Source organism: Manis pentadactyla, chromosome 13, assembly GCF_030020395.1.
Source record: "Manis pentadactyla isolate mManPen7 chromosome 13, mManPen7.hap1, whole genome shotgun sequence".
Taxonomy (NCBI): Eukaryota; Metazoa; Chordata; class Mammalia; order Pholidota; family Manidae; genus Manis; species Manis pentadactyla.
This window is the reverse complement of record NC_080031.1, coordinates 101,372,008-101,384,506: the sequence shown is the minus strand read 5'-3', so window position 1 is coordinate 101,384,506 and position 12,499 is coordinate 101,372,008. Positions and strand designations below refer to the sequence as shown.

At 42.7% G+C, this 12,499-nt stretch overlaps 2 protein-coding genes across 6 annotated transcripts in view; both read right to left on the bottom strand.

The window, feature by feature from the left end:
- The window catches only part of LOC118917847 (protocadherin alpha-2-like), a 133,535-nt gene that overhangs the window by 68,271 nt on the left and 52,765 nt on the right, over positions 1–12,499 (bottom strand).
- LOC118925177 (protocadherin alpha-C2) overlaps positions 1–12,499 on the bottom strand; it is a 144,119-nt gene that overhangs the window by 109,079 nt on the left and 22,541 nt on the right. Inside the window, exon 1 of one of the 5 annotated variants that reach the window (XM_036896046.2) lies at positions 7,502–10,096. The exons of 3 other annotated variants lie outside the window; for them this stretch is intronic. In XM_036896046.2, coding sequence (XP_036751941.2) covers positions 7,502–9,922 — 2,421 coding nt within the window. In that variant the 5' untranslated portion in view covers positions 9,923–10,096. Of the gene's footprint in view, positions 1–1,915; positions 4,827–7,501; positions 10,097–12,499 lie in introns of those variants that run through there. One more of the 5 variants, XM_036896085.2, reaches the window with a different exon arrangement.

Below are 12,499 nucleotides of genomic sequence, written 5' to 3'. Positions count from 1 at the left end.
CCAGGAACTAACACACCAACCCACCTAAATTCTTTACTTGGATACACTAATTTTCACTTTCAGTATCTCTTCAGTGATTTTATCCTTTCATGTATTTATTTTTTTCCTTAAGGGATTTATTCCCAAATCTGTATCGATCATCTCCCCTGTGTCCCAGACCCATATTTCCAACCACAAAAGTTTTCTCCTAGAAGCTCAAGAGTAACATTTCTTAAATGTTCCTCTCTGTTTCCTTGGTGCACAACCATACACAGTCTCTCCAACTCCATTCTTCACCTCAGTTAATGGCAATCTCATCCTCCCAGGTGACCTAAGAAAGTTGGTGCCATCTTCTACTTTTGTCTTTCTTCTAGCATTTGTATTGAGTTGGTCATTATCAGGCTGCTTCTACTTTGTCAATGCCTCTTGTACATGTTTTTTTAATCCACTTTGACTGTCATAATTTGCCTCTTTACTTGATACCTAGAGTATTATACAAGATTCTTTCCTACCTTCAGAATCTCCCCTGCTCAATCCTTCAAGTACATATTCACTAGAGCAAACTATGCTCATTTATTCAAACTTATCTATCCATCTGTCATACCTTCTTGTTGAAATGTTATCTATTTCTCAAGGCATTCTTCAATAAAATATTGATTAATCTCTGAAGCCCATTCCTACTTCTAACATGGAGGGAATAACCCAGGTAGTTTATTTCAATACAATATATTTATTTAAAAATTATTAATTGAGCATATGCTGTATCCCATGTGCCAAACTAAAGATATGTGACAGAGTAGTAGGCAGAAGGCAGGAAAGTTTAATACCTTCATCAGACTGATGGATTTAAGGCTTTATTCTCTGGTCAAAGAGACGCCTCTCGATACTTTTGTGGAAGAACGTTACAAGATGTAAAATGCAATTGGAAGATTCACCTAATAGTCTCAGAGCAATAGTATATCCTAATGGGTTTGCGACCCTCCAAAACAGGTTTGAGCCGCTTCTATCAATGTGGTTTTAACTTCAGGTTTCTCATGAGAAAAAGGCAATGATAAATATTGTACCTGCACCATAGAACTGATTTGATAATTAAATGAGACAATGCAATTAAAGATCTTAGCTTGGGTCCTGGAAAATAAGAGATCAATAAGTATTCTTATATTTTGTTGAATTTAAAAATGCCATTAAGTGTAAGATGTACTTTTACCTATGTGCTACAAAGAAAAACAGCCAATTAAATTATTATAAACCATCAATTATAAGCTACAACCTGATTTAGGTGGATATGATAATATTCATAATATTTTAAATAGGAAATTATTACTTTTATTTAATTAAGGATAGTACAGGAGTCAATCCCACTTGAATGAAAGCACTCCGTGTGAACAGCAGAAACTTATTCATCTTAGAATTAATAACAACTACTTTTATTATTGTTTAAATATATGAAGAGAAAGAATACTGAAATAAGAATAGTGACACACGAAGCTATTTTACAAACCTATGCACAAGAGGAACAGAACATGAATTCAGTTAATAGTATCAGGAAACTCTTGTACTAATCTTGCAAATTTTCTCTAATCAAGAAATTAAGTTTCCATGAAAACTAAACTTAAGAGTTATCAAATAATTAGTTCATACTGTAATGTACTATTCTTCAAAGCTAGTCATTCATAGGTAATAGGAAAACTGATAGACAAAATTTTAAAGTGTGTTGATCCATGGCCTTCATTACATCTATTTCATTCTTTAATGCATAAAACTTGGACAAATAAAAAGTTCTAAGTGATAAATGATTACACAATAGAAAAGAAGATATTTGATGGTTTAAATTATAACATTATGAAGAAAACAGAAAGAAAAGGAGAATCTATTGATACACCAACAGCAAGATTTTAAAGAAAACAAACATACTTAAATTATATAAAAGACTTACTTCACTGGAAGGATTTAAACAATCTCCTGTCTGTGGAAGGCTGGGGCTGAAGGCCATGAGGTCGGCCTTGGGCGGCCCCTCCCCAGAGCACACCCGCTGCCGCCTCTGCTGCGAGCACGACCAGCTCCCCACCGCGCTGGAGCACACCAGCGGGGGCCGCCCCGGCCCGCACGCGCCCTCGCGGCGCGGCGCCGAGCACCGCAGCGCCGTGTACAGCAGCAGCGTGAGCACCAGCAGGCTGGACACCGCGCAGATGCCGATGACCAGGTACGCGTTGACGTCCACCAGCGCCGCCTCCGTGCTCCGGGCGCCCGCCGACGCCCGCGACGACGCCCTGGGCGCCTGGCCGCTCTCCACCAGCGACAGCAGCACGGTGGCCGTGGCCGTCAGCGCCGGCTCGCCGTGGTCCTTCACCAGCACCAGCAGGCGCTGGCGCGGCGCGTCCGCCTCGTCCAGCGCGCGCGTCGTGCTCACCTCGCCCGTGTACAGCCCCACGCGGAACGGGCTGCGCGCGGCCCCCGCCGCCGCCTGCAGCTCGAACGACAGCCACGCGTTGTAGCCCGAGTCCGCGTCCACCGCGCGCACCTTGGCCACCACGTGGCCCGCGCCCACAGACCGCGACACCAGCTGGCTCGTCGCGCCGCCCCCGCCGCCCGCCCCAGGCGGCAGCAGCGCGGGCGCGTTGTCGTTCTCGTCCAGCACGAACACCTGCAGCGTCACGTTGCTGCCCAGAGGCGGCACGCCCGCGTCGCGCGCGCTCACCTGGACCTGCAGCACCTCCAGCTCCTCGTGGTCCAGCGGCTGCAGCGCGTACACCTTGCCGCTCTCCGCGTGCACCGACACGTAGCTCGACAGCGCGCGCTCGCCCACGCGCCGCTCCACCAGCGAGTAGGACACCCGCGCGTTCTCCTGCGCGTCCGCGTCGCGCGCCGACACCGTGAAGATGTGGCGGCCCGGCGGGTTGTTCTCCCTCACGAACACCGTGTACTCGGGCTGCGCGAACGCCGGCGCGTTGTCGTTCACGTCGGCCACCTGCACGGACACGCTGGCGGTGGCCGACAGCGGAGGCGAGCCCCCGTCCCGCGCTGTCACCAGCAGCTCGTAGGTCGCCACGCTCTCGCGGTCCAGGGCGCTGTCCAGCACCAGCGAGTAGTAATTCTTGAAGGTGGACACCAACTTGAAGGGGGCATAGGGTGTTAGGGAGCAGGTCACCTGCCCATTGGCGCCAGAGTCAAGGTCGGACACTCTGATCAAAGCAATGACTGTGCCCACCTGAGCGTCCTCTCGCACTGGGAGCGACAGCCAAGTTATCATTACCTCGGGGGTATTATCATTCAGGTCTAGAACTTCTACCAGGACCGTGCAGTGACCTTCCATAGAAGGAATCCCTTTATCAATGGCGTTAACTTGAATTTCATACTCATTATTCTCTTCAAAATCCAGTTTCCCATGAATTCTTATTTCACCTGTTTCTGGATTTATTGAAAATATACATTTGTCACTAGCTGGTAAAATCATTCTTATTCCATAGGAAATTTCTCTATTCATTCCTTCGTCTAGATCAGAAGCGTTTAGTTGAATCACTCTTGTGTTGTTTTGGACATTTTCAAACAGCACTACTTTATAGCCCGGCTTATCAAACTCCGGAGCGTTGTCATTCACATCCAGGACGGTTATTTGAATCCTAACAGATCCTGTTAGCTGCTCAGGTTTACCCCCATCCAGGGCGGTCAGCAACATATTAAGTTCTGCCGTTTCCTCTCTATCCAATGATTTCTTAAGAACTAATTCAGGCAATACAGTTTTATCGTTTTTCGTTATTGTTTTAAGAGTAAAATATTCATTTAGACTTAACCTGTAAGTAAGAAGAGAGCTCACGCCGATATCCGCATCAGAAGCTCCCTCTAGAGGAAAATGAGAGTCCAGAGGTGCAGATTCAGAAATAAGTACTTTTTGTTCTCCTTTTCTGAACACGGGCGGGTTGTCGTTAATGTCCTTCACCTCCACCTCCACATGGAAAACCTGCAGCGGCCTGTCCACGACCACCTCCAGGTGGATGCTGCACTCCAGGCGCCGCCCGCACAGCTGCTCGCGGTCGATCCGAGAATTCACAAACAAAATGCCATTCTGCAGATTTACCTCCAGAAGGTCCCCGCGGCCTTTGGACGCCACCCGGAACAGGCGCGGCACCAGCTCCGCCAGCTCCAGCCCCAGGTCCTGGGCGATGCGGCCCACGAAGGTGCCGTGTTTGGCCTCCTCGGGGACCGAGTAGTGGACCTGGCCGCTGCCCGCCTCCCAGGCTGCGACGAGCAGAAGCGAGAGCAGCAGACTCCAGGCTCCTGGGCCTCCTCGCCAGGAAAACACCATTGCAGATAGGGAGTTCTCTGAGGTGTGACTGTCAGTGTAAGGGATCGTTCGCCTGCGAATCTTTATAAGACGTCTCCCTTTTCTATAAGTATATATTTAGTAAATTTTACCCAGCATTCCAGTCAATATGGAGTCAGTTCTATTCTGTGAATGGTTGGAATCTAGGCGCTGAGACGGAATTTTCCTTTTTCACCTTCTGAGTATACAGCGACATCAAGTGACTGATTATGTAAGTACAGAAAGATCCTGAGGTTCTTTTTAGTTCAGCCACTACCGGGGTCAGTTTAAATTCTGTTCTAACTTTCGGTTATTTTCATGGATCATTTGTAAATGTCCATTTATATATGTGATATAAGTAACATAGCACAAATGCTTCCATCATTTTTGTAAGTTTGTAAGATACTCTACTTCAAAGTTTATCATAAAATAATCATTGAAATACAGTATGTCAGAAGTTACTCTCAAGCTATCATGGAGAATAAAATTAAGATTAATGTACATCACCCCACCCTTATATTGCTTATAGTTCACACTTGTAACTTTTTCCTTCAAAACACTGCATTGTAGGACTTCAGGAGAAAGTCAAGAATCCCCCCATTTAGTAAAGGGAAAAAAACTAAAATATTTCTTTTAAATAAATATTCCATTCATATAAGTTATTGTATTCATAAATCTGGTGAATAATGGAATTCATCATAAGTGTGGAAGATGTTTTGGTTCCTTGATGCTCAAATGTGATGATTCTATACACAACTGTCATTCCCATAACATGTTAAAATGAGACTTGGGTATAGACTCTAGAAAGTTTTGCTCTAGCGGGAGTAAAGTGTTTTCATGTAAAATGTTGGGTCAAAGCCTCAAAATTTCACAATATTCTAATGTGGCAAAGGAGCACTAATATGAAAAAGATCCCATGAAATGTTCTGGATCCCAGTCTCATTGACTTAAGTCAAAAGACTATGAACTTCATAATGACCTTTTGGTTTCCCTTTAAGTCTTTCCCTTCAAGCCAGTTAGTAGTTACTCAGAATATGCTTCTCTTCAGAAAATCATAATAGTGACTATGATACAAGGGAGAATCAAAAGACTTTTCATAATTTTATTCATTAATTCAAGACCAGCTTTAAGGGAAAAATGAAACATAGATAAGATCCCACAGCTAGTTGTGAACAAGTAAATATAGCTTTTATAAGCTCATTAAAATTCAGGTCAAAATCTTTAAACTGAAAATTTGTCTCCATTCCTTTTACATATAATAATAAAGGAAACTGAGATATGAAATCCTCACAACCAAAAATTAATAACTAAGAATGGTTCTACAAGATAACTTAAATTAACTATAAAACTGGCTCTTAATCAAAAGCGTTTTAATTTTTATGCTACTTGATACTTAAATACTCTAATATCACCACCAAGCTTCTTTTTCTATTTTCCATTTTCAAAGTAGTCAATGTACCATAATTGCTCAGGAACTTTACTGAAAAAGTAGTGTGTTATATAGCCCTCACACACTGGTAGACATATTAATAATTAACATAACAATTTCCTATTAAGCAGATAGGAACATCTAAATTTACCTTAATAGTTAAACAACTGAACTAGAAAATACATTGAAATTATAATTTTACACCACAGAATGTAATCCTGAAATTAAGAATAAGTATAAATGACACTATATGTGGTAGAAATTAGTGCACATAATTTGGAATCATCTAAAATGTGCTTTTATTATTTTGTGCCATAAAAGAAATGATTTGCAAACATTTAATTTGTACTTGAAACATTCCAATATCTTTCTTTATTAAATTTAAATGACTTTGAATCATTCCAAGAATTTCATTTGGAGATGAGTAATAATGTGTGCCCTATCCAACATTCACATTTATTATATTTACAAAGCTTCATAAATGATATGATGGTTTAATCACTTTTGAGTCTGAAATAGTTTATATTTTAATCTGATTGCCTGCTTTGGAATAAAGAATATTGTAGCCAATTAATATTGAGGTACAAAGGTTCATGAACAAATGTACAAGAATGGGCTTCAGCATGGGGTCCCTGAGTATAATTCCAAAAGGTATGCTGTGTAATGTTAAGGAGAGAATAGCCATATATGACTTTCATCAGATTGTCAATGAAGTGGGTGATTGCAACACCCTATATGTAGCAAAGAAACACTGAATTAGAAAAACGATCTAGACGTAAATGATCTTTGCTAGAATCTTTATATATTATCATACCACATGGAAAGAAAATTTCACAAACACTAGAGATAAAGCATTTAAAGACAGGAAATTCATAACAGATGGATGAAACTGATAATTGTCAATATGCTTCACTTCAATGGAGATAACGTCTTCCTATCTAGATGAATCCACACAACGAGGAAAGGGCAATTAGCAAATACTGCAGCTAGTATAGGCATGTATGAATGCCTTTAGCAAGTTTGAATGACTTTATTTAATAATATGAGCAACTTTGTCTTGGTTATTTGGAAGCATAAATCTGAGCATGTAAGTAGATAAATCTCTACCTGTTTCATGGAACAAAATGAAAAGTGGACAGAACTTTTAGTTATATTATGTTCATGAAAGCAACATACTACAGTGCAAGACTACTTTTTACCACAAATAATATAAAAAAGGTTTTATCTAACCAGTTGAGGAAAAACTTTAATAAAAATCATTTAATGGACAATAAATGTATGATGAATATTTAACACCACAGAGAAAGAAAGGTAAATCCTTTCAGACCTAATGAACACTGTTCAATCCTTGATACAAAGTTGAAGTGAGAAAACTTAAGCAATCTAATGTGAAAATATCAAGGCAAAGACGGTTCAAAGACAAAGAGGATGAATTAATTTACATAATCCATACTGATTATCTACATTAGTGAGAATTAGAGATGAAATCACAATATTAGATCATTGAAAATTATTTCTCATTTCTCCAGTCAGAAATTATTTCTAATAAAGTGATGACAAGAAGTCATTCTTACACTTTATTTCTACCAAAACATTAGGAGAAATACGACATTTGTTGGCTTAAACCCTGGCTCTTCCTATGATTAAAATTGGATATGTGTATCATTTGCATCTCACTAACATTGTTTTTTAAAGCAATATCCAAAATACAAAGTTTTCATTAAAATTTTCTATGTAAAACTGGATTTTTAAACATTTACCATAGACTTTAAAACAGGAGGAATTTATCATACCTGTGCAGGGTGATTCGCTCCAGTCTCCAGCCTTTCCCCTCCGACTTCTTTATCCAGACCCGGGGGGAGATTGGGGCTGAAGGCCATGAGGTCGGCCTTGGGCGGCCCCTCCCCAGAGCACACCCGCTGCCGCCTCTGCTGCGAGCACGACCAGCTCCCCACCGCGCTGGAGCACACCAGCGGGGGCCGCCCCGGCCCGCACGCGCCCTCGCGGCGCGGCGCCGAGCACCGCAGCGCCGTGTACAGCAGCAGCGTGAGCACCAGCAGGCTGGACACCGCGCAGATGCCGATGACCAGGTACGCGTTGACGTCCACCAGCGCCGCCTCCGTGCTCCGGGCGCCCGCCGACGCCCGCGACGACGCCCTGGGCGCCTGGCCGCTCTCCACCAGCGACAGCAGCACGGTGGCCGTGGCCGTCAGCGCCGGCTCGCCGTGGTCCTTCACCAGCACCAGCAGGCGCTGGCGCGGCGCGTCCGCCTCGTCCAGCGCACGCGTCGTGCTCACCTCGCCCGTGTACAGCCCCACGCGGAACGGGCTGCGCGCGGCCCCCGCCGCCGCCTGCAGCTCGAACGACAGCCACGCGTTGTAGCCCGAGTCCGCGTCCACCGCGCGCACCTTGGCCACCACGTGGCCCGCGCCCACAGACCGCGACACCAGCTGGCTCGTCGCGCCGCCCCCGCCGCCCGCCCCAGGCGGCAGCAGCGCGGGCGCGTTGTCGTTCTCGTCCAGCACGAACACCTGCAGCGTCACGTTGCTGCCCAGAGGCGGCACGCCCGCGTCGCGCGCGCTCACCTGGACCTGCAGCACCTCCAGCTCCTCGTGGTCCAGCGGCTGCAGCGCGTACACCTTGCCGCTCTCCGCGTGCACCGACACGTAGCTCGACAGCGCGCGCTCGCCCACGCGCCGCTCCACCAGCGAGTAGGACACCCGCGCGTTCTCCTGCGCGTCCGCGTCGCGCGCCGACACCGTGAAGATGTGGCGGCCCGGCGGGTTGTTCTCCCTCACGAACACCGTGTACTCGGGCTGCGCGAACGCCGGCGCGTTGTCGTTCACGTCGGCCACCTGCACGGACACGCTGGCGGTGGCCGACAGCGGAGGCGAGCCCCCGTCCCGCGCTGTCACCAGCAGCTCGTAGGTCGCCACGCTCTCGCGGTCCAGGGCGCTGTCCAGCACCAGCGAGTAGTAATTCTTGAAGGTGGACACCAGCTTGAAGGGGACGTGGGGTGTTATTGAGCACATCACCTGCCCATTCGCTCCAGAATCTCGGTCAGATACGTTAATCAAGGTGATGACTGTGCCCGATGGAGCGTCCTCTGAGACGGGGAGAGACAGGGAAGTCACAGTGACTTCAGGTACATTATCATTGGCGTCCAAGATTTCTACCCAGACAATACAGTGACCTGCCATTGGGGGAATCCCCTTATCTGTGGCCTGTACTTCTATTTCATAAAACTTATTTTCTTCATAATCTAAAGTTCCATTGACCCTCATTTCTCCATTATTTTCATCTAGTTTAAATAAGAGTTTTCCATTGGGCTTAATCGACATGATGGAATATGTTACCTCCCCATTGCCTCCTTCATCTCTATCTGTGGCGTTTAACTTTATCACAAACGTTTCTTTAGCTACGTTTTCCATTAATCTCACCTTGTATTCCGATTCCTCAAATTCCGGATCATTGTCATTAATATCCAAGACAAGGACCAAGAGCTGAACAGTGCCAGTGAGCTCCGGTTTCCCCCCATCTGCAGCAGTCAGTAGCAAGTTAAGTTCTGGAGTTTTCTCTCTATCCAGGGACTTCTTTAATGTAAGTGATAGTCTTTTAGTATGCTTGCTATTTGTTGGTAGTTCTAAAGAAAAATACTCATTTTGACTTAGTCTGTAGGTCAATAGAGCATTTTCTCCTATATCCGCATCAGAAGCTCCCTCTAGAGGAAAATGAGAATCAGGTTGCTTAGATTCAGAAATCAGCAGCTTGTGTTCTCTGAGTGAGAACCTAGGCGGGTTGTCGTTAATGTCCTTCACCTCGACCTCCACATGGAAAACCTGCAGCGGCCTGTCCACGACCACCTCCAGGTGGATGCTGCACTCCAGGCGCCGCCCGCACAGCTCCTCGCGGTCGATTCGAGAATTCACAAACAAAATGCCATTCTGCAGATTTACCTCCAGAAGGTCCCCGCGGCCTTTGGACGCCACGCGGAACAGGCGCGGCACCAGCTCCGCCAGCTCCAACCCCAGATCCTGGGCGATGCGGCCCACGAAGGTGCCGTGTTTGGCCTCCTCGGGGACCGAGTAGTGGACCTGGCCGCTCCCTGCCTCCCAGGCTGCGACGAGCAGAAGCGAGAGCAGCAGACGCTGAGTGCGCAATTCCCTTCTTTGAGACCAGATCATCGCATACGACATTGACTTCCGAAATAACATTCTCTACACCTACAGTACCTGAGACTCCAGTTTCGGAATAATAATTTCACTGGATTTTTGAGAAGTTTCAAAGGCCCTTTTAACAGTAGCTTCCGGCATGATGGAGTCGTTTTTTTGGTGTGGGGCGTGCCTGGCTTTCAGACCAACCTTTGAATTAACTATTTCCACCAAGTAAAGAGCGACACCTTGTGCCTGAAATTGTGAGTACTGTACACTACATCCAACACACAGAATTTCAGGAGTTTCATGGTATTTTATCCCCAAAATAATATTTTCGAAGAGCTTATTTAGAGACCATTCAAATTTTATGTCTAGTGAAATTGATTGTATGTGGAAAATGGCATTTTATTCTAAACATCAAATCTAAACCTTCCTTATGTTTGAGTTATACAATTATCATTTTATGTACTACATAAATACACAGACACAAAGAAAGAAGAGTTCAGTTCTGTAGGATTAAACATTTGCGATATTGTTTCTTACAAAAATAATCAAATTTGAATTGTTTTACTTCTAGTCTACCTTGTTACTTTGGCTACCAGGAAACTCAAAATCAAATTTGAAGTTGTAATAGCAATTCTTTAGTCTTTTAAGTTCTACATGGTGTGTTATTATCTATGAGCACTTGCCTTCTACTCATATCTATTTTCTTTAGTTCTGATTCTTTATTGTTACTCACATTTAGTTGTGTTCTTGCTACAAGCAACTTTATACCCATTGAAGAATAAGAAAAACAAAGTATATTTTCAAATTCAGTAATTTAAAGCATAGAATTCGTAAGAGAAAAATCTATTGAGGTAGATGACATTTATATTTGACATGTATGATTTCTCATGTAAGTTGCATTGCTAATAGTATAATAGGGAGTATCAAAAAATGACACTTTATGCAATGATGTAAGTGATAGGAAAGAAGTTGTCTTTCAACTATAGAATAAGCTTTATTATCATTCAGTGAAAAAAATTAAAATCACCAGGAAAGTGTCTGTGCCATATTGGTATTTTGAAGTCACCAACATCAGTTTGTGTATATTTACATGACGTATATTTGTGTATATTTACAAGATGTATTCATGAAAATATCTAACTTGTTTCTTGTTGAAAGAATTTTGGGTTTGAGATTATAAATATATCCAAAATAAGGGAATTATTTCTAATTATATCTCCTTTAAGTGACTAATATTTGTTCTAAAAAATTAGAAAATAATCAAAGAATTCAACCCAATGGCAAATGACCTTAGTGTTTGGAACTCAAACTTCAAAAAATACCAAATAGAAAATGGAGAATTGTTGAGTGAGTTTTCATTGTAATCTGGTTACATTTGTCTTTTCTAAAAACCTTGGGATTTATGGAGAGAAGAGAACACATGGATGTTTAGAGTAGATGGTGATTTGAATAAATATCACTCTAGCTTGAGTTTTTGGTTGAATGGTTTTGATGGTTCATCTCCAATCTAAAAATTTTGCAATGACATGAAAAAATACTGGGTGTATCTATTTCTATTTTACTATTTTCTTTTTTAAATTTAAATTTATTTATTTTTGTGCTTCCCAGATTTTTTTAATTTCACTTTTCTTAAGCTGAGGTACATACAATAAAATGCACAAATCTTATTACACAGCTTGATGAATTTTGACGTGTATGCATTCACATTACCATTGCTCCAATCAAGGCACCAAACATTCTAACTTTTCTTCTTCTGTATTTTAATATTTTTTCTTTATCTTGAATACATGCACACATGTTCTATTGCTAATTTCAGATCTTGTTCCCCTTTTCTCAAATTTACTTTTTCTGATATTATCATTCTGCTAGAATTCTTACTAAATTTGTTTTAAAAACCAATAAGCAAATTGATTGCCTTTTATGATACTGAATTCTGTCATGTATCTGTAAAACAATGGGCCTCTAACAATATATAACATTAGACTAGATAACAGTAGATTTTACATGATACTGAAGCCTGTCGGATTTATTTTGGAGAAAGAAGAAGCAACAAACCTCCAACCACTTCGTTATGGAAATTGGGGACTGACATATTACATGCAATTTCAGTCTTCAAAGATAGAAAGATGAACATAAGAAAGTATACCCAAGAGAGATGATACTACTTATCTGAATTAAACCAGGTGTTAACTTGAGAATTATTTCTAGTAATGTGGTATTTTTTAAGTATGTGGAGTGACAATGGATGAACACCAAGTCATATAAGAGTCTGATATATTTTATGAGCCAAAGACTCATCTTTTACATTTTGGCTGTGATATTTCAGATATTACCATCTCAACTAGCCTCTAGAGAAGAGATTATGTCATCTTTGAACTCATCTTTGGGAATGGACTTGAGATCTGGCAATAAGCTAATGTCAATACGTTACATTAGTGTCATTATTAACATTGATTTTGTAAAATTGATTAAAAACACTGGGGAACTTTGTGCCTGACCTTTATTAAATCACCCTGGCTAGTCTTAAGTTTCAGCTGCATGTTCTGCCAGTCATGTATTAGAGTGCATGGTTTAATGTTCTACTCTTCATCATATCCACTAATATTCTGTAATGGGTCTAGTTCTATTATT